Below are 23,216 nucleotides of genomic sequence, written 5' to 3'. Positions count from 1 at the left end.
TGATCTAGAAGTAGCATCTATCTACTCTCCCCTGGCTATCCTCATACCATAATTGACAGTAATAATCCTGTTCTTATTTATACTATAAATTAGACACGTGCATTTATTTTGTTACAAATGCACATTCGTTAACGAAACATGGATATTTGTCTGGTTTTAACAGCAAGAAATTTAAAGAAAACAAAGAAATAATGCAAAATTCTGCAATATTCTTTCATTTCCTTTAAGTAGTTAAAATTACTTATCTAAGTGTGCTGGAGACCCACGCTAACAATCTCCTATTCTTCACAGAGTCCAGCCTTGCTAACAGGTGAATTTTTCACCTGAAGCAGTAGAACATGTACATTTGTTTCACGAAACAAATGTAAATGTATCATGAACGGAACGGTCGGTATTCCTTTTGTTTTAAACGAGACAGATACCGAAAAAGGAAGAGCGAATGTGCTGAAAGTGTTTAATTTGTTTTCAAATGTTCATAATGAAATTGAATAAAACATTCGAAATTTCGAATGTAACATTCAATTTAACAAATACTTTTCAGAAGTTCAATAGTTCATGTGGTAGGGAATTTAGTAAATTGATCCATGTGCAATATGCATCCAAACGAAATTAGACAGGTGCATAAATTTGGGCACCCCAACAGAAATATTGCATCAATATTTAGTAGAGCCTCCTTTAGCAGAAATAACAGCCTCTAGACGCTTTCTATAGCCTATAATGAGTGTCTGGATTCTGGATAAAGGTATTTTGGACCATTACTCCTTGCAAAACATCTCCAGTTCAGTTAGGTTTGATGGTTGCCAAGCATGGACAACCCGCTTCAAATCGCCCCACAGATTTTCAATGATAATCAGGTCTGGGGAGTGGGATGGCCATTCCAGAACATTGTACTTGTTCCTCTGCATAAATGCCAGAGTAGATTTTGAGCAGTGTTTTGAGTCTATGAGGCTGAATTATCAAATGTCTGTCGGACCTGATCTGACAGTGCGGATCAGGTCCGACAAACATCGCTGAATGCGGAGAGCAATGCGCTCTCCGTATTCAGCATTATCTAATCGGCCGCCAGCAGGGGGTGTCAATCAACCCGATCGTACTCTGAGCAGGCGGACAGGGTTATGGAGCAGCGATCTTTAGACTCTGGCTCGCCAGAAGCACGGGGGCCTCAAACTCCATTCGGAGCTTGATAGATAGGCCCCATTGTCTTGTTGAAATATCCAGCTCTGGTGTAACTTCAACTTTGTGACTGATTCCTCAACATTATTCTCAAGTATCTGCTGATATTGAGTGGAATCCATGCGACTCTCAACTTTAACAAGATTCCCAGTACCAGCACTGGCCACACTGCCCCACAGCCCACCCCAAATTTTACTGTGGCTAGCAAGTGTTTGTCTTGGAACGCTGTGTTCCTTTGCCACCATGCATAATGCCCCTTGTTATGACCAAATAACTCAATCTTTGTTTCATCAGTCCACAGCACATTCTTCCAAAATGAAGCTGGCTTGTCCAAATGTGCGTTTCCATACCTGAAGCGACTCTGTTTGTGGCGTGTGTGCAGAAAAGGCTTCTTCTGCATCACTCTCCCATATGCTGAATTGTTGAACGATGCACAGTGACACCATCTGCAGCAAGATGATGTTGTAGGTCTTTGGAGGTGGCCTGTGGGCTGTTTTTGACCATTCTCACCACCCTTTGCCTTTCCAATATTTTACTTCTGGCCTTAACAAGAACTGTGCCTGTGGTCTTCCATTTCCTCACTATGTTCCTCACAGTGGACACTGACAGCTTAAATCTCTGCAATAGCTTTTTGTAGCCTTCCCCTAAACCATAATGTTGAACAATCTTTGTTTTCAGGTCATTTGAGAGTTGTTTTGAGGCCCCCATGTTGCCACTCTTCAGAGGAGAGTCAAAGAGAACAACAACTTGCAATTGGCCACCTTAAATACCTTTTCTCATGATTTGATGCACCTGTCTATTAAGTTCAATTCTTAATGGGCTCACCAAACCAAATGTGTGTTCCAATTAATCAGTGCTAGGTAGTTACAGGTATTCAAATCAACAAAATGACATGGGTGCCCAAATGTATGCACCTGTCTAATTTCATTTTGGTGCATATTGCACATTTTCAGTTAATCCAATAAACCTCATTTCACTACTGAAATATTACTGTGTTCTTCAGTTATTTGATAGATCAAAATGAAATTGCTGATCCAAACACCCAATTATTTATAAATGAAAATCATGGAAATTGTCAGGGGTGCCTAAATTTTTGCATATGACTGTAGATTGATATGCCTGAGGATGGTTCTTTGCACGCATGGGAGGAGGATGTGCAGCACAGTAGTGTTGTAAATAAACAAAATACTCGCAGGCTGGAAGTGTCTGTATGTTTGAGTGGTTCTTTTCCCATTTTTATCAGTTATTATTATCGGTTATTTGTAGAGCGCCAACAGATTCCACAGCGCTACACCTGGATTGAGTGGAACGAAAATGATTTACAGAGATAATTTACAGTAAAAGCATTCAAAAACATGCAAAATAAACAATGAATGTAGATTGTGATGTAGTTTTTTTTTCTAAATTAAACTTTTAAATGAAAATGAAGGGCCAAAATCTTTACTGGATCCTCAAAAAAAAAAGGGGGGGAGGATGAACCTAGAAGTCCTGGCGAGTGGTGAGCTGCCTCCCATGGAAAGTAATGCAATATTATTATGCTATTCTTCATTCCCAGGTTGAACACTTCTCTCTTTTTGTATATTCAAATAATTACCCTGAGGGAAGTCTCCCTGATGGTGATGCAGGAAACCAGAAATTGATCAGTTGCTGAATGTGCCTAGAGGGATATGGCTGCACCTCACTGACGAGGCACAGACTATGGTTTTGCCGTTTCTCTCGTATTTTGGGACTTGACTGTTTAGTCAGGACCAGACTGATATACTACAGGAAAGTTATTTTCTGTGAAAGGCACATGCTGAGCAAAAAGAGGCTGCTGCTATGGTGGTAACAAGCCATAGAACAAGCTATCATGATATTGTTCATTCCCAGGTTGAGTGTTTCTCTCTTTTTATTTATAAAAAGAATAATAAAGCTGTCTGGAATGGAGAATCTGGCAGTGGCACTGATAGCAACACGTTTCTTTAAAGCACATAGAAATTATGCTTATTTCACCAAACGTTACATTGCATTTGCTTCTGGCGTCACATATATGTATTTTTTGTTAAGTGTATTACATATTTTGAAACACAAGTGAAGGGAGCTGTGAGTATTTCAATACATAAATAATATGTGTTACCGTGACCTTTAAATGAGCTTCTCGTATTGGTTTCAAAATTCAATCATAATATATATTGCGCAATATATATTATGATTGAATTTTGAAACCAATATGAGAAGCTCATTTAAAGGTCACGGTAACACATATTATTTATGTATTGAAATACACACAGCTCCCCTCACTTGTTTTTTACCCCATCGATCCCTCACAGTTGTTTGAAGGAACAGCTGTTTATCAGGGTTGAGCTGTCTCAATCCAATAGGTGCACTCACTCTTAACTGTTTTTCACTATATTTTGAAACACACTCACAAGTTAACATTTGGCAAGAATTAACAGCGAGACCTGCAAGCTTAACATGTGTAGAGAACAATGAACCAGTTGGAGAATGCATGGGTTGAGCCTTTTCGAGTTTTTGTATGTGTGTCTGAGTGTTTCTGTGTGTGTGCCTGAGTGTTTTTGTGTGTGTGCCTGAGTGTTTTTGTGTGTGTGCCTGAGTGTTTTTGTGTGTGTGCCTGAGTGTTTTTGTGTGTGTGCCTGAGTGTTTTTTGTGTATGTCTAAGTGTTTGTGTGTGTGCCTGAGTGTTTTTGTGTGTGTGTCTGAGTGTTTTTTTGTGTGTGTGTGTGAGTGTTTTTGTGTGTGTGTCTAAATGTGTTTCCGAGTGTTTGTGTGTGCATCTGAGTGTGTTTTTAAGTGTGTGTGTGTGTATATGAGTGTTTGTATGTGTGTGTGCCTGTGTTTTTGTGTTTGTGTGTGTATGCTTTCTGGGGAATGGGGGGGTGACACCATAATTTACTGCACCGGGTAACACCAACCCTAGTGACGCCACTGGTATTCATATTTACAATTTTCAGGCAAGAAAGGTTCAGAAATTTTAATTTAAACAAGTCAAGAAATGTATCCAGCTATGTCCTTGTCTGTTGATTCAGGTAATTTTTGCTTGTGCACTAACCTAGCATATTACAAGTTGAAAGTAAAAAGGAAGCGCACAAGCAAGAGACCAATGGGGGCAACTTCAGGACTTCTGATACTGCAACCATGCTAACATCTACTACCCATAGACTTTTCTTTTACATTTTATATTCTTTGCAAATATATATATATATATATATATATATACCTATATTTCTAAATGAATATATATATATATATATATATATATACTGTGTATATATATATTATTTTTAAAGAAAAAGAAAAAAAATGTATATGTGAAAAACATTGGAATTGCAAGTATTTCCAATAAAAACAAATCACATGGACGGTATACTTGAAAATTGTTATTGTTTAAAAAGATAATACCTTTATTATCCACTCCCCAGTTTTGTATAACCAAAACTGTTAAATTAATACTTTTTAGCTCTATGATTACCTGTATCTAAGCCTTTGCTTAGATTCTATGAGACTGCTACTTATCTCAGCACTTTTTCTAAACTTGCATTTTAGCCAGTTAGTGTTGGTTCCTGCATAACTCCACAGGAGTGAGCACGGCGTTATCTGTATGGCGTACATGAACTAGCACTGTCTGGTTGTAAGCAGCTAATATAAAGCACTGAGATAAGAGACGGCCTACAGGGACCTAGAAACAGGCAGAGGTTTAGAGGCTATAAAGTATATTAATATAACAATGTTGGATATGCAATGCCTGTGAATACATATATATAAGCACACATATTTAAACATATATATATATATATATATATATATATATATATATATATATATATATATATGTGTGTATATATATATATATATATATATATATGTATATATATATATATATATATGTATATATATATATATATATATATATATATATATAATAGCCCTTTCTACCCTCTAGTCAAACACTTTACCATATAACATATCCCTTTAACCCATTTAATTACTTTTAATTAATATAATGTATTTTTATTACAAAGTGTTTCTAACTGAAAACATAGGTGAGCCAATGGCAATCAGTATATATATATATATATATATATATATATGCAGCCACTAATCAGCAGCTAGAACCTGGGCTTGCCTAGATAAACATTTTAGCAAATGATAACAAGAGAAGGAAGCAAATTAAATAATAGAAGAAAATTGGAATGTTGATATAAATTGTATGCTCTGTCTGAATCACAAAAGAAATGTTTTGGATTTTTTATCCCTTTTCCATTTTTAGTTCTATTTCTAACTATTACTATTGTACAATAGAGAATGTCATTTGTACAACATATAACTATGCATTAAATCCATGTATTATTGAATTAGTTGAATAGTATAACAAACCTTAATCATCACTGACAAGGAAAAAAAAACCAAGCATCCGGTTAGTAGGAGTTTATGAACATATGTTTGAAAAAAACTAACTAACATGATTAGCCATGACAGGAAACAGCCACAGACACAAATCAACAAAATCTAAGTGCCAACCAGTCTTTGACACAATGCCAAGTACATCACAAATTGTGTCCAAGGTCTGGCAGAGTTCTAATTATATATTTTACCTTGGTTTCTAACCATAATCCAGTATATATTGCAACCTGTCAAAGACTAAGTGGTTGTACAAGCACACATGAAGAATACAGATATATAATCACTATGAATATGCCCACAATAAATCTGATTGACATTCTCACAAAAAAGGGCTAAAATAGTGAATTATCTGCAAGTAAAGTCTGTCCTGCTGTTATAGGATCTTACCCCATGACATTTGTAAGTTTTTTTTATTATTACAAACTGTGAATACAGACATGATATTGTATTAAATACTAATTAAAGGGACGCTAAAGTCAGAATCCAATGTTCTTGATTCAGAGAGACTATGCCATTTAGTAATAAACTTACCAATTAACTTCCTTTAATTGTAAAACATGTTACTATTGAAATACAAATTAGTTTAATGAACCTTTTGTACTCTGCATGACTTTTGATCCAACCAGAGAGAGAGAGATATAGAAAAAGGTCTCTATTTACCATACAGCAGAAGTGGCTTTTTTTTAATTGAGGACAAAAGATAAAATATACAGAGACACATAGGGCAATATTATTAGACCATAAGGCAATATTCAGCAAAAACCCTACTCTACAATAAGGAAGTCCTAATTCTGAATGTCCATATTGTACCTGCAAAGTAATGCGATTGTATGAAAAAAGAAACAAGTCCACTTTTGGACCTCCTACACAAAAAAAGTAATGGTTAATAGGAGGTTTATGTAAATAGAAGGCCACTCTTGGACCTGCTTTGTAGAAATATTTTAGTTATGTGGATAATTAATATTATTCCATACTAGGTTGCTGACAATATTTACCAATTACGTAAACATCTTTGCACAAGCAGTTCTGGTGAACTGCTTGTGCAGTGCTGCCCCCTGCAGATTTGTGGCCAATTGGCCGCTAGCAGAGGGTGTCAATCAACCTGATCGTATCTGATCGGGTTGATTGCTGTCAACAGCCTCAGAGGCGGTGGACTAGTTAAGGAGCGGTCTTAAGAAAATAGGGGCATTAGGGGTGATTCGGCCCTTGATAAATTGGCCCTAGAGCATACAATTTTAAAAAAGTTTCCAATTTACTTCTCTTTCTGTATGTATTTGTATTATGACCTTGGAGAAAGTCTTCCTGTATGAATTTACTTATATTATCAAATTTGCTTTGTTCCGATGGTATTCTTTGTTGAAGAGATACCTGAAGAGAAACTTAGGTGTCTAGAACACTACATGGCAGGAAATAGTGCTGCTATCTAGTGCTCTTGCAAATGGATAACAATTTATCAAAACCTGACTTATAGTGCTCCAGACGTGTGCATGCTACTGAGCTTACGACTCTGCATTTCAACAAAAGATACCAATAGATCAAAGAACATTTGATAATAGAAGTAAATTAGAAAGTTGTTCTAAATGTTCTATCATCATGAAACAATATTTTTGGGATTCATCTCCCTTTAATGTAACAAATGATACTTACAATAACTTGCAGTCCTCCGTAGCAGGCAAGTGACTCCATATAACTGCTATAAATGCTATCAAATCGTGTGCAAGAAATAAAACATTGTTTTATGCTCTTTACTTTCAATGCATTGTGTTATTCTAGTGAATATGATTAATGGTAATTTCTTATAGGTCTCTCCCAGTTTCCAGCGGTTTGTGAGTGTAAAGACACTGAGCTGGAGTGCGTAGACGCTAATTTAGAAGCAGTACCTTCCATCTCGGACAATGTCACATTGCTGTAAGTTATTGTTCACCTCCTTCATTCAGAAAATCTTATGTAGTTTACTTTTTAATATGGAATTCACACATAACATGACAACTTGCTTTATTTTATTGGTGGTGTCTTCTTCAGCTGAGATAGATCCTCTTCTTCAAACATTCAAAATCACTCTGACCTTAACATACATTTATGTCCCTTAGTATGTTCCCATAATAATATTTAAAGGAATATTAAAGGGACCTTGTACTGTAAAATCCATTATCCTTTTTACCTGCCTGAGTGTATTTAATTGTTTACAAAATCTCTCCTTTACCTATTTTTCATCATTAGAATTGTTCTATTGTTGGATGTTGCATAGAAAAGAGATGTTAAAAAGGGGAGGCAGTAGAAAGCAACCTCCCAGTGGGGGTGGGAGATAGAGACAACTCAGTCCATTTGAAAGGAAGTTCTTGGGACATTGTCCCTTTAAACACTACGTTTAATCTCTCTGGAAAATGTTTACTTAAAGATAAAAAATAATTTCAAATATACAGTATCTTTATTTTTTATTTGTCTGTTTTGACTGCAAAATAATTGAACTTTTTCCACTTTTCCTTGAGAGGCTAGAGTGTCTCCATAATAATTAAAGGGACATTTAAAACTTTGAGACTTTGTAATAAAAACATTTAATTTAATTATAATTTAACCCTAATAAAATTGTGAGTTTTCCAATTCAGAGAATTCACATCTCTAAATCTACGAGATAACTGTCCCTAATCAGCCTCAATAGATACACCAAAAAATGTTTTGCTAACAAAAAAAAAGTACCAAGCATTCCCTACTCCAGTAACAAGTTTAGACTGGTTCCAAGTGTTGGTTGGAGTTTGAATATAGGAAACATTTGCAGTGTACTGTACTCAATGTTAATGTTATTTGAAAATGTTCTCACATGCCCAGTATGGTAATTAATTGCAATACTACAGTCATGGGTGTCCAGAAGAGGGGTCAATGGGAGGATTTTCCTCCCCACCTGGAGAACAAAGACAATTGATTGTCCATTTTTTTTCCTTTTAATCCTCCCAAATTTAGTTCTGTTTTAGAAGAAGAACTGTATTCTGGGAGTTATTTAGCTATTCTGGAATTTATAGTTCACTATTTCACTCTTAGTATTGTGATTCTGCAGTTCTGGACTCTAATTCCCTGCATGCATTGTACACTGGTGTGGAGTGAGATTTCTGTAAGACAGAAAGTTTTGCATTAGGTCACGCATACATTGGGGAAGGCAGCTGGCGGTATTCACTAAAAGTACACCCTCTTTGAATTCTAAGGTATTACATTTTAGGAAATAATAACAATAATCTGGTCCTTAGCAGGTCTTAAAATTAGGTAAATACAACCTCAGCTGAATAACAACACATGACATATTACAACGTGTCATGATTTATTTAACAAAAATAAAGCCAAAATGGAAAAGCCATTTGTGAAAAACTAATTACACCTTATGATTTAATAACTTGGAGAACCACCTTTAGCAGCAATAACTTGAAATAATCATTTATTGTAAGACAGCAACAATTGCTTCTCTAAGATCATTTGCTGATGCATTTCCTCCTTGGCATTGTGTTAACACGCACCTGAATGCTCCAGACCAACAAACTGCTAAAACTTTGGCTTATATAGAGGTGGTCACACTTGCTGATGATGAATTAATCAAGGGCATTGGATTAGCAGCACCTGGCTCCTACTTAGGGGGGTAGTTATCAAGCCGTCAACCTCACATACGCTGGAATTCCGCAGCGTATTTGTGGCGAGGCTGATTCGCCTTAGTTATCAAAGGCTAGAGACCGGCAAAAGTAGAATTTTGTGACGTAAGCTTCGATCCGCCGGACACGGCGGGATGAAGATGGATCCTGAAGAAAGAAGATTGAAGACCCCGCTTGGAAGATGACATCGCCCGGATGGAAGACTTCTTCAGCGCCGCTTGGAAGATGACATCGCCCAGATGGAAGACTTCTTCAGCGCCGCCTGGATGATGACTTCATCGGATGGAAGACTTCTTCAGCGCCCCTTGGAGGATCACTTCTGCCGCTCTGGATCTCCTCTTCGTTTCCATCGGTGGGTCGGCTGGCTGAAGACAACTCAAGGTAGGATGATCTTCAGGGGGGTAGTGTTAGGTTTATTTAAGGGGGGGTTGGGTTAGATTAGGGGTATGTGGGTGGTGGGATTTAATGTTGGGGGGGGGTTGTATTTTTCTTTTACAGGCAAAAGAGCTGAATTCTTTGGGGCATGCCCCGCAAAAGGCCCTTTTAAGGGCTGGTAAGGTAAAAGAGCTTTGAACTTTTTTAATTTAGAATAGGGTAGGGAATTTTTTTATTTTGGGGGGCTTTGTTATTTTATTAAGGGGCTTAGATTAGGTGTAATTAGCTTAAAATTGTTGTAATATTTCTTAAATGTTTGTAACTTTTTTTTTTTTGTACTTTAGTTAGTTTATGTAATTGTATTTAATTGTAGTTATTTGTAGTTAATTTATTTAATTAATGTAATGATAGTGTAGTGTTAGGTTTAATTGTAATTTAGGTTAGGATTTATTTTACAGGTAATTTTGTATTTCTTTTAGCTAGGTAGTTATTAAATAGTTAATAACTATTTAATAACTATTCTAACTAGCTAAAATAAATACAAAGTTATCTGTAAAATAAATATAAATCCTAAAATAGCTACAATGTAATTATTAATTACATTGTAGCTATCTTAGGGTTTATTTTATAGGTAAGTATTTAGTTTTAAATAGGAATAATTTATTTAATGATAGTGTAGTGTTAGGTGTAATTGTAACTTAGGTTAGTTTTTATTTTACAGTTAATTTTCTCTTTATTTTAGCTAGGTAGCTATTAAATAGTTAATAACTATTTAATAGCTATTGTACCTAGTTAAAATAAATTGAAATTTGCCTGTAAAATAAATATAAATCCTAAGATGGCTACAATATAATTATTATTTATATTGTAGCTATATTCGGGTTTATTTTAAAGGTAACTATTTAGTTTTAAATAGGATTAATTTAGTTAATAATAGAAATATTATTTTGATTTATTTAATTAATATTTAAGTTGGGGGGTGTTAGGGTTAGACTTAGGCTTAGGGGTTAATAATTTTATTACAGTGGCGGCGGTGTAGGCGGGGCAGGATAGGGGTTAATAAATTTATTATAGGTGGCAACGGTGTAGGGGGGGCAGGATAGGGGTTAATAAATGTATTATAGGTGTAGGGGGCAGATTAGGGGTTAATAAGTTTAATATCGGTTGCGGCAGGGTCCGGGAGCGGCGGTTTAGGGGTTAAACTATTTATTTAGTTGCCGCGAGGTCCGGGATCTGCAGGATAGGGGTTAATAACTTTATTATAGAGGGCGGCGGTATAGGGGGGACAGGATAGGGGTTACTAGGTATAATGTAGGTGGTGGCGGTGTCCAGGAGCGGCGGTTTAGGGGTTAATACATTTATAAGAGTTGCGGCGGGGTCTAGGAGCAGCGGTTTAGGGGTTAATAACTTTATTTAGTTGCGGGGGGCTCCGGGGGCGCCGGTATAGGGGGTAGAACAGTGTAGTTTAGTGTGGGTGCTTAGTGACAGGCTAGCAAGAAAGCTGTCAAAAAGCCGAAGAGCAGCAAGATCGGATGAGTGATAACTCTCACAGTCCGCTGCTCATCGCCCCGTACTTGGTGCGCGGCTTTTTGACAGATTTATTGATAACTTCGGCGAAATTTTGCAGCTCCGCGGCGGCGATGGTAGGCGATCTTAGGTGGGCGTATTGGGCCGGCGAAGGCAGGTAAGTTGACACGTTGATAACTAGGCCTCTGAGTCTCTTCATTCCTATGTAAGCAGCAAGGGTGTACTAAGATTTTCACACATGGCTTCTCCATTTTGGCTTTATTTTTGTTAAATAAATCATGACACAGTGTAAAATGTCATGTGTTGTTGTTCATCTGTGGTTGTATTTACCTAATTTTAAGATCTGATAAGAACCAGATTATTGTTATTATGCCTGCTACATACATACATAGAATTCGAAGAGGATGTACTTTCTATTTAGCATGACTATATATGTCCACTCCCACCACCTTTTTAACAGCAGCAAAAAATAAGGTATCTCATTAATAGAAATCTGCTCTGAATTAACACTTTCTGTGCAGAGTCCTCCTACTGCAATACTGGAATAATTTGTTAAAAGTTTTGCCAATAGCACAAATAGATAAATGTAAATTTTGCATATTTAAGGAAATATACTGTTAGCAGTTTTAGGCTTTATATGTTAAATTATGTTATTTATTTTGTCGTTAATTTTCTTTTTGTTTTGTGTAACTATATAATGCAACAACTCAAATGAGCAAAACACTAAATACATTAATAAATACAATTATATGATCCTTATAGTTTTATTTATAAGGAGTCTGAATAAAGAAATTAATTTTATTACATCGAAAAAAAAAAAAAGTATAAATGTGTATTAAATTGACTCAAAAATTGAACTAGTAGGCTTCTTCCTAGAACTAGTAGGATTTGGGATAATTTTACCACTGATTTTTTTTTATATATATATATATATATGTATAGTCTGGGCATATTTCATTTTTTGCTTACCCCTAGGGGAAAATTTCTGTGGATACCCATGACTACAGTCTCACTTTTTGTGGTGTCCCATTAAGCATGGAGACATTTCCCAGAAATAATACACAGTGATTGGTTAGCTGAGATTGCATCTGTCTCTAATTGGCCTTAGCAATATAGATTCCATCAGGCTTTTCAAGTGGTGTATCCTTGGTGCTCTAATTTGAAAAACATTGCAAACTGTGCTAAGAAAACTATAAGTTTACATTACTTTAAAAAAAAACTATTTTAGAAAAGAGTGCATAATTGCTATGCTATGAGTCTAATGTCTGTTTAAGTAATTCTAAATATAAATATGATTTAAATATAGAGGAGAAGGGAATAGGGAATCAAAGAATTGGCAAAAACCTAGGGAAGCTCGTTGCTAGATATTTACTGGCATGTGTTTCATTCAACAGAGATGGCTACATATATTTACTGCTTTACATTGAGTTATAAGAATGGATAATTTGAAGTTTCTATTAAGGCAGTAAGGCATTACACAAATTAGAGGCACATATTGATTATAACTGCTATTCAATTAGATCTTCTAAATGCCTTATGAGAGCACTTGCCAGCATGTTTTCATAGCATAATATTCCAGAATACCATCATGTCTGTCAATCATCTTCCACATCCAGCCTTGGGCATCTGTGTTAGCAACCAACTGCTGATTCCCAAAAATACCACTCACTATTTTAAACTGAAACTGATAATTTGCACTTAGAGGAAAATCACATTAATTCAGTTTAAATGGCACAAGTCTATTTCATCACATTTCTGTTCCTTCTCATTAACCCTTTCAGTGCTAATGGCGGCTCTGAGCCATCACAGAGTTTCCCACTCTGGTGCTAATGACGGCTCAGAGCCGTCATGAGCACTCTCCCACCTTAAGGGAGATCTGGGGGCTCCTTACTGCTCCTACCCCGGCGATCGTGCCTGTAGAGTGACAGGCATCGCCGGGGCTTCACATGATGCGCGGTGACGTCCCGCACAATTACGTGATGACGTCACCGCGCAACTTTATTTATACTTAACAATGTTAAGTATAGGAGGAGGGGGCATGATGCTTAGAAGCCTGTATCTCAGGCATCTAAGCAGCTACAGACCCCCAAGACCCACTGTTGGAAAGGTAATCATCTAACCTTTCCAACCAACAGTGTAAGTCTTGGGAGTCTGTAAAAAAAAAAAAAAAGTTAAAAAAAATGTTTTCAAAAAGAAAAAAAAGAAAAGAAAATATTAGCACCCAGGTGGGAAATGGCTTAGCAGCCAAAGGGTTAAAGTTTCCAATAATATTAAAAGCAAAGCAAAATGCAATACAAGAAAATATATATCTGATTAACCTTGAGAAAGATAGATAGATACAATATATAGACTAGACGACATACAAATAGTCTGTTTACCACCCACTGTCGTCTATATACTGATGCAGCGTATATAAGCAATAAGGTTCTATTGGTAAATGCTGCTCTATTCTGAGATATTCTTTTTAGATATGTTCTGCATGATTATTTTAATGTTTCTAATTACGAATTATAATTTCTAATTATGAATCTAGCTGTAACCATTTTAGTACAATGAAATCACTTTTACTAAGGAATTCAGCTTTATACTACACATTCCTGATGGGAATATATATAATAATAAACACAACTTTACCTGTCAACTCTTGTATATCTTATTAAAATGTATATTTTAAGCTTGAAATAAAAAGTGCATTGTGCTATTGTGAGGAAACATGAGCCAAACTCATTCTTTTCATAACCAAATGTCAAAGAATATTACAACTGTCGAAGGAAAGTTACTTGTAATAACCTTGTTTCTTTTGGTCTATTTATGCATTATTGTTGTTTTTTTACCTCGTTTAACTTCCAAGGCTGAAATTTCTTTACTAAATCATATAAAAACTGATTTCTGTATCATAAGTTCTTATTCTTATTTTTAAAGGTATATAAAACCCAACATGTTTTATTCATAATTCAGATAGAACAATTTTACAATTTACTTCTGTTATCAAATATTGTCTTTCGCCTAGATCACGAGTTTGGCGTTAGCCTTAAAAAGCAGTGTTGAGAGGTCCAAACGCTGCTTTTTAACGCCCGTTGGTATTACGAGTCTGACAGGTACAGGTGTACCGCTCACTTTTCTTCCGCAACTCGAGGCTACCGCAAATCCCCTTACATCAATTGCGTATTCTATCTTTTTAATGGGATTTGCCTAACGCTGGTATTACAAGTCTTGGAAGAAGTGAGCGGTAGACCCTCTCCTGTCCAGACTCCTACCGCATTTAAAAGTCAGTAGTTAAAGGGACACTGTACCCAAAAAATTTATTTCGTGATTCAGATTGAGCATGAAATTTTAAGCAACTTTCTAATTTACTCCTATTATCACATTTTCTTCATTCTCTTGGAATCTTTATTTGAAATGCAAGAATGTAAGTTTAGATGCCGGCCCATTTTTGGTGAACAACCTGGGTTGTCCTTGCTGATTGGTGGATAAATTCATCCACCAATAAAAAATTGCTGTCCAGAGTACTGAAACCAAAAAAAAGCTTAGATGCCTTCTTTTTCAAATAACGATAGCAAGAGAACGAAGAAAAATTGATAATAGGAGTAAATTAGAAAGTTGCTTAAAATTGCATGTTCTTTCTGAATTACAAAAGAAAAAATTTGGGTTCAGTGTCCCTTTAAGAGTTTTATGGGCTAACGCCGGAACATAAAGCTCTTAACTAAAGTGCTAAAAAGTACACTAACACCCATAAACTGCCTATTAACCCCTAAACCGAGGCCCCCCACATCGCAAACACTAAAATAAATATTTTTAACCCCTAATCTGCCGAACGGACATCGCCACCACCTACATTATACCTATATGAACCCCTAATCTGCTGGCCCTAACATCGCAGAAACCTACATTATATTTATTAACCCCTAATCTGCCACCCCAAATGTCGCCGCCACCTACCTACAATTATTAACCCCTAATCTGCCGACCGGACATCGTCGCCACTTTAATAAATGTATTAACCCCTAATCCGCCGCACTCCCGCCTCGCAAACACTAGTTAAATGTTATTAACCCCTAATCTGCCCCCCCCCAACGTCGCCGACAACAACCTACATTAATTAACCTCTAATCTTCCGACCCCAACGTCGCCGCTACTATAATAAATTTATTAACCCCTAAACCTAAGTCTAACCCTAACCCCCCCTAATTTAAATATAATTTAAATTATACAAAATTTATTTAACATAATTAAAAAAATGAATCCTATTTAAAACTAAATACTTACCGATAAAATAAACCCTAAGCTAGCTACAATATAACTAATAGTTACATTGTAGCTACCTTAGGATTTATATTTATTTTACAGGCAACTTTGAATTGGAATTAAGGTAGGAAAAATCCTATTGGCTGATGCTATCAGCCAATAGGATTGACATTGCATTCTATTGGCTGATTGGAACAGCCAATAGAATGCAAGGTCAATCTTATTGGCTGATTGGATCAGCCAATCGGATTGAACTTCAATCCGATTGGCTGATTACATCAGCCAATAGGATTTTTCCTACCTTAATTCCGATTGGCTGATAGGATTCTATCAGCCAATAGGAATTAAAGGGACGCCATCTTGGATGACGTCATTTAAAGGAACCTTCATTCTTCGTTAGGACTTTGTTTGAAGAGGATGCTCTGCGTCGGCTGGATTGAAGATGGAAACGCTCTGCTCCAAAAGGATGAAGATAGAAGATGCAGCCTGGATGAAGCCTTCTGCTGTCTGGAGGACCTCTTCTGCCCCGATCGAATGAAGACTTCAGACCCTCTGGAGGACCACTTGTGTACGGCTGGATGAAGACGGCTCAAGGTAGGGTGATCTTCAGGGGGTTAGTGTTAGGTTTTTTTAAGGGGGGATTGGGGGGGTTTTAGAGTAGGGGTGTGTGGGTGGTGGGTTGTAATGTTGGGGGAGTATTGTATTTTTTTTTACAGGTAAAAGAGCTGATTACTTTGGGGCAATGCCCCGCAAAAGGCCCTTTTAAGGGCTATTTGTAATTTAGTATAGGGTAGGGAAATTTTATTATTTTGGGTGGCTTTTTTATTTTATTAGGGGGATTAGATTAGGTGTAATTAGTTTAAAAATCTTGTAATTCTTTTTTTATTTTCTGTAATTTAGTGTTTGTTTGTTTTTTCGTAATTTAGTTTATTTAATTTAATTGTAAGTAATTGTAGGTAGTTTAGGTAATTAGTTTAATGATAGTGTAGTGTTAGGTTAGGATTTATTTTACAGGTAATTTTGTATTTATTTTAGCTAGGTAGTTATTAAATAGTTAATAACTATTTAATAACTATTGTACCTAGTTACAATAAATATGAGGTTGCCTGTAAAATAAATATAAATCCTAAGCTAGCTACAATGTAACTATTAGTTATATTCTAGCTATCTTAGGGTTTATTTTAGCGGTAAGTATTTAGTTTTAAATAGGATTAATTTATTTAATTATGTAAAATTTATTTTGTATAATTTAAATTATATTTAAATTAGGGGGGGTAGGGTTAGGGTTAGACTTAGGTTTAGGGGTTAATAAATTTATTATAGTAGCGGCGACGTTGGGGCTGGAAGATTAGGGGTTAATTAATGTAGGTTGTTGTCAGCAACATTGGGGGGGGCAGATTAGGGGTTAATAAATATAATGTAAGGTTCGGCGATGTTAGGGGCAGCAGATTAGGGGTTCATTAGTATAATGTAGGTGGCGGCGGAGTCCGGATCGGCAGATTAGGGGTTAATAGTATAATGCAGGTGGCGACGATGTCGGGGGTGGTAGATTAGGGGTTAATAAGTGTAAGATTAGGGGTGTTTAGACTCTGGGTTCATGTTAGGGTGTTAGGTGCAGACATAACTTTTTTTTCCCCATAGGAAACAATGGGGCTGCGTTAGGAGCTGAACGCTGCTTTTTTGCAGGTGTCAGGTTTTTTTTCAGCCGGCTCAGCCCCATGGTTTCTATGGGGAAATCGTGCACAAGCACATTTTGCCAGTTTACCGCTACCGTAAGCAACGCTGGTATCGAGGTGAGATGTGGAGCTAAATTTTGCTCAACGCTCACTTTTCTGAGGCTAACGCCGGCTTAAAGAAAACTCGTAATACCAGCGTTGTCTTAAGGGAGCGGTAAGAAAAAAAGGCTTGTTAGCACCGCACAGCCTTACCGACAAAACTCGTGATCTAGCCGTTTGTTTTCTTGTTATCTTTTGTTATGAAACAGGGATGTAAGCTCATGAGTGTGCACGTGTCTGCAGCACTTTATGGCAGCAGTTTTGCAACAATGTTATACGTTAGCAAGAGCACAAGATGGAAGCACTATTCTCTGTCATGTATTGCTTCAGGTATGTGTACGCTACCTACCTAGATATCTTTTCAACAAAGAATAACTTGAGAATGAAGCAAATTTGATAATAGAAGTAAATTGGAAACGTTTTTTAAATTGTATTTTCTATCTGAATCATGAAAGAAAAAATGCGGATTTCATGTCCCTTTAACCTACTTGAGTCATATTAGAGATGCAGCTTTTCAAAAATACAATCATTGCTTGCTGCATTTATTAGAATGCTAATTACATTAAGTTATCAATGGAGACAAAAATGTTTTATGCCTTTAAAATGAAGATTGTAAACCTTGCAGGCAAAGAAAAATTTGTAAACTGTATTGGTAGATAGGTTTTTATTTTGTATATGTTTCTTATCAACAGATAACAGTCATTTTACAAGGGACAATTCTGCTGGTGGAGAGGCACATGAATTTACGAGTTTAAAAAACAAATAAGGGTACAGCACATACATATACTCATACACATACACAAAAACACACACTTACTCATACTCACTCATACACATACACAAAAACACACACTTACTCACACTCACTCATATACATACACAAAAACACACACTTACTCACACTCACTCATACACATACACAAAAACACACACTTACACTCACTCATACACATACACAAAAACACACACTTACTCATACTCACTCATACACATACACAAAAACACACACTTACTCACACTCACTCATACACATACACAAAAACACACACTTACTCACACTCACTCATATACATACACAAAAACACACACTTACTCACACTCACTCATACACATACACAAAAACACACACTTACTCACACTCACTCATACACATACACAAAAACACACACTTACTCATACTCACTCATACACATACACAAAAACACACACTTACTCACACTCACTCATACACATACACAAAAACACACACTTACTCACACTCACTCATACACATACACAAAAACACACACTTACTCACACTCACTCATACACATACACAAAAACACACACTTACTCACACTCACTCATACACATACACAAAAACACACACTTACTCACGCTCACTCATACACATACACAAAAACACACACTTACTCACACTCACTCATACACATACACAAAAACACACACTTACTCACACTCACTCATACACATACACAAAAACACACACTTACTCACACTCACTCATACACATACACAAAAACACACACTTACTCATACACACTCACTCATACACACATAGATACAGTCACACACATACTCACATACTCATACACACATACACTCACTCATTCATAGACACAAACACACTCACTCATATATATACGCACAAACTCATTCATACATGCATACATGTACACATAGTCATGCACACACTCGCTCATACACATACACACATGGATACACACTCACTCATACACACATAGATACAGTCACACACATACTCATACACACATACACTCACTCATTCATAGACACAAACACACTCACTCATATACATACGCACAAACTCATTCATACATGCATACATGCACACATAGTCATGCACACACTCGCTCATACACATACACACATGGATACACACTCACTCATACACACATAGATACAGTCACACACATACTCATAAACACATACACTCACTCATTCATAGACACAAACACACTCACTCATATACATACGCACAAACTCATTCATACATGCATACATGCACACATAGTCATGCACACACTCGCTCATACACATACACACATGGATACACACTCACTCATACACACATAGATACAGTAACACACATACTCATACACACATACACTCACTCATTCATAGACACAAACACACTCACTCATATACATATGCACAAACTCATTCATACATGCATACATGCACACATAGTCAAGCACACACTCGCTCATACACATACACACATGGATACACACTCACTCATACACACATAGATACAGTCACACACATACTCATACACACATACACTCACTCATTCATAGACACAAACACACTCACTCATATACATACGCACAAACTCATTCATACATGCATACATGCACACATAGTCAAGCACACACTCGCTCATACACATACACACATGGATACACACTCACTCATACACACATAGATACAGTCACACACATACTCATACACACATACACTCACTCATTCATAGACACAAACACACTCACTCATATACATACGCACAAACTCATTCATACATGCATACATGCATACATAGTCATGCACACACTCGCTCATACACATACACACATGGATACACACGCACTCATACACACACACAAACACTTTTACACTCACACATTCATGCTCACACTTATACACTCTCCTACACACATGCACGGCATATATACACTCATGCACACACATATACACTCTCATTCACACACACACATACACTCACATATTCATATACACACACGCACACATAGACACTTATACATATACACACACATAAACTCTCAAGCATAAACATACACACACTCATGCACACATAAATACACTCTCATAAACAGTTAGGGGTAGATTTATCATATGTTGGGCGGACATGATCCGCTGTAGCAGATCATGTCCATTCGACATTGCTAAATGCTGACAGCATACGCTGTTGGCATTTAACATTGCACAAGCATTTCTGGTGAAATACTTGTGCAATGTCACCCCCTGCACATTCGCCGGTCAATCGGCCGCTAGCAGGGGGTGTCAATCATCCCAATCTTATCCGATCGGGATGATTGCTGTCCGCCACCTCAGAGATAGCGGATGAGTTAAGGAGCAGTGGTCTTAGGAACCAAATATTAAATTGAGGGTGCCAATAATTCTGTCCAGTCCATTTTTTAAGTTTTGCGTGGAATGTGTCAGATTTGGCTTTTTTTTTCTCCACTTTTTTGTGTCATACCAGTACAAACAAAAGAAATAAACATGAGAATACCTAAACATTTGTAATTGCAACAATTTTCTAGTCGAAGTGGTGCATTATCTGACTGTAACACACTCACTCATAGATTTAATGACAAAATTATGTTTGTAAGTAAATACTTGGCCTATTACAGACACAGATTAAATATATGAATTGTCTTTGCATTGAGTGGATCTTTACTAGAGATTTGTTTGTACTTCAGTCATACACAAAAAATAAATTTGAATCCCCCATATAGGACTTTCAGTTCTCAAATTTATCCATCAAGTATTTTAAAATAATACATTTTTATTAGGGTAGAAATAAATATACTTCTACAAGCCATATGTATAATCTATTTTTAAAAAAATATTGCATTATCTGTATGCTTTTCTGTCTATTCATCCTCTAAAATTATGAAAACAACAGAGCACTGAAAATGAATGCCCTGACTGGATGAAATAAATATCTTGATTTGATAAAGCAAAACTGACCTATCTATCGCTCAAACTACCAAAGCCAGGAGAGGTTCGTAGTTTTACCTAAAGATGTGCGTTCAGGGTTTGGATGAATACAAATTCATCCAAATGTTGATGATTCATCAAGTTATTTTATGTAAGAACAGAAGAATACAATATTGGACGAAATGGAAGAAAAACAAATTATTACTTATCTTTCATTTGTTCATGCTGGTTGATGCCAAAAAAAGGTGCAGGAATTGGGGGAAGAAGTTATATTGTTAGTTTAATAAGCACCTTTGTTTGTAATGATGTACAGAGGGCCTTACCATTCATTTTTCCATCGTCCCCTGTCCAATCCTCCTATAGTATTACTGATGACTGATATCAGGGACAGCTGGTCAGGCACTAAATGCTGGATTTCAGTCATACAGGAGTAATATGTTCTTTTAACATTGAATGGTAGGTTTGTTTAATTTCCTAATTCTATAATATAAGATTGATGTTACTTTTAATTGTCTATAATAGCTGTTCCAATTCAAAATAACGGTATTAAATCCATATCCAACGTCTATTGAATATGCTATGAGATCACAGTTTAACTATTTCCTATTTTTTAATTTCCTATTTTATGGATTTGTTTTCCCTATTTTTAACAATGGTCATGGGACCATATATTATTTGTTTACAAGTAACATGACTTTAAGTACTAGTCAACTCACAATACTAATTGATACAATGGGCAAACTTTATCAAGCTGAACTCATATCTTCTGAGACCTTGTGGTATAGACTGGCATGAATGAATCTGCAACCACAAATTTAAGAAGCAATTCCTACTTTTTACCCATCTCTGAGGTGGCAGAGATAAATCACCCCAAACTCACTTGTGATAATTGACAGGCCCATTTCTCATGTGAGTGGTTGGAGAAGAGCAAGACAGAATTGCACATGAGAGCTATATTTTAAGTAGTGACTTCAGGTGGACAATTTCTCTGCTTTAGAATTTGTCAACCTGAAATTTGATAATTTACATAAATATTGGTTTACCATGGGTCTCATAAGTGTGGATAGGTTACCAGACAGACAGATATAAAGAAAGACAGACAGACAGATATTTATAAACATCCTGTACTATAAACATATTTATTTTCGTATAAAGTAATGGTTAATGTGTTATAATATCATTCTCTTTTTTTTTTGGTCATTCCATGATTAGTTTCAATATAACAAGTGTTTGCCAGGTCATTGACATTTTAAACATGACATTTCAAGGGAGTCGATATCGCAGCTGAGTACATTTCAGCTATCCTGGTATGCCTCAAGCCTTTTCTTGACATTTCAGTAGTATTTTTTTTCTGTAAGAGCTCACCATTTAAGTGGCAATATGGTGACTCAACCTTATTGATTTATTTAAAAAAAAAAAAAAGAATTATTTTAGCCTACAATTCAAGGTAAAAAATCATGATCTGAGAGCCCTGAAGTATTTAAAATCTGCTTTGTCACAAATTATTCAATACAGAGGTGATATAAAAAATATATATAACTGTGCCATGCTGGTATCCGCATATCAGTGTAGTAATGAGATCACATTGCATTTACTGGTATATACATATGTGACTGGCATACCAAATTATATTATTGTAATATTCTATTTTAATTCCAGTACATATGTCAGTGTAATAATATAAAACATATATGTATAGCTCTATACTCATTAAATAAAATTGTTCACTGTTAAAGGACATGAAAGTCAAAATTGATTCAGATAGAACATGTCATTTTAAGAGACTTTCCAATTTACTTATATAATCAAATGTGTGCCCTTCTCTTGGTATCCTTTGTTGAAAAATCAGCTCTAGAGAAGCAATGTACTAATGGGATCTATCTGGACACATCTTGGGAGCCAATGACAAGAGTTATGCATTATAATATGTGTATTGCTGTGCCTGAGCCTACATAAAGGATTCCAAGAGAACAAAGTCAATTTGATAAAAGAAGTAAACTATAAAGTCTCTTACAATTGCATTTTCTATCTAAATCACAAAAGTTTAATTTGAACTTATATGTCCCTTTACGATTGTACACAACTATGGGCTAGATTACACGTGGCTCACTAACAGTTGAGGGCGAGCGAAAATGATATTATTGTGGCTCTTTACGCGCATCAGAAGTAGCACGCATGTTACAGGTTGAAAGCACGGGTAGAGTATTTAGTTAAATTCTATAATTTGAATATATTGTATTTTGTGATTGGATAAATGTTTAATGTATGTACTGCAATGTTGTTATTATATATTTATTGTAGGTAATCGTAAGTATTTATCAACATTCAGTTAATAAAAAGATATAAACAGGTATATACAACTGATATATATAAACTTGTTGTC

General features: G+C 36.0%; 1 protein-coding gene across 1 annotated transcript in view; it reads left to right on the top strand.

Moving 5' to 3' along the window:
* RXFP2 (relaxin family peptide receptor 2) overlaps nt 1–23,216 on the top strand; it is a 215,758-nt gene that overhangs the window by 10,714 nt on the left and 181,828 nt on the right. The window contains exon 3 of the mRNA XM_053705563.1: nt 7,377–7,482. Coding sequence (XP_053561538.1) covers nt 7,377–7,482 — 106 coding nt within the window. The remainder of the gene's footprint in view (nt 1–7,376; nt 7,483–23,216) is intronic.

Source organism: Bombina bombina, chromosome 3, assembly GCF_027579735.1.
Source record: "Bombina bombina isolate aBomBom1 chromosome 3, aBomBom1.pri, whole genome shotgun sequence".
Classification (NCBI taxonomy): Eukaryota; Metazoa; Chordata; class Amphibia; order Anura; family Bombinatoridae; genus Bombina; species Bombina bombina.
The sequence above is the reverse complement of the archived record's forward strand: the minus strand, read 5'-3'. Positions and strand labels throughout refer to the sequence as shown.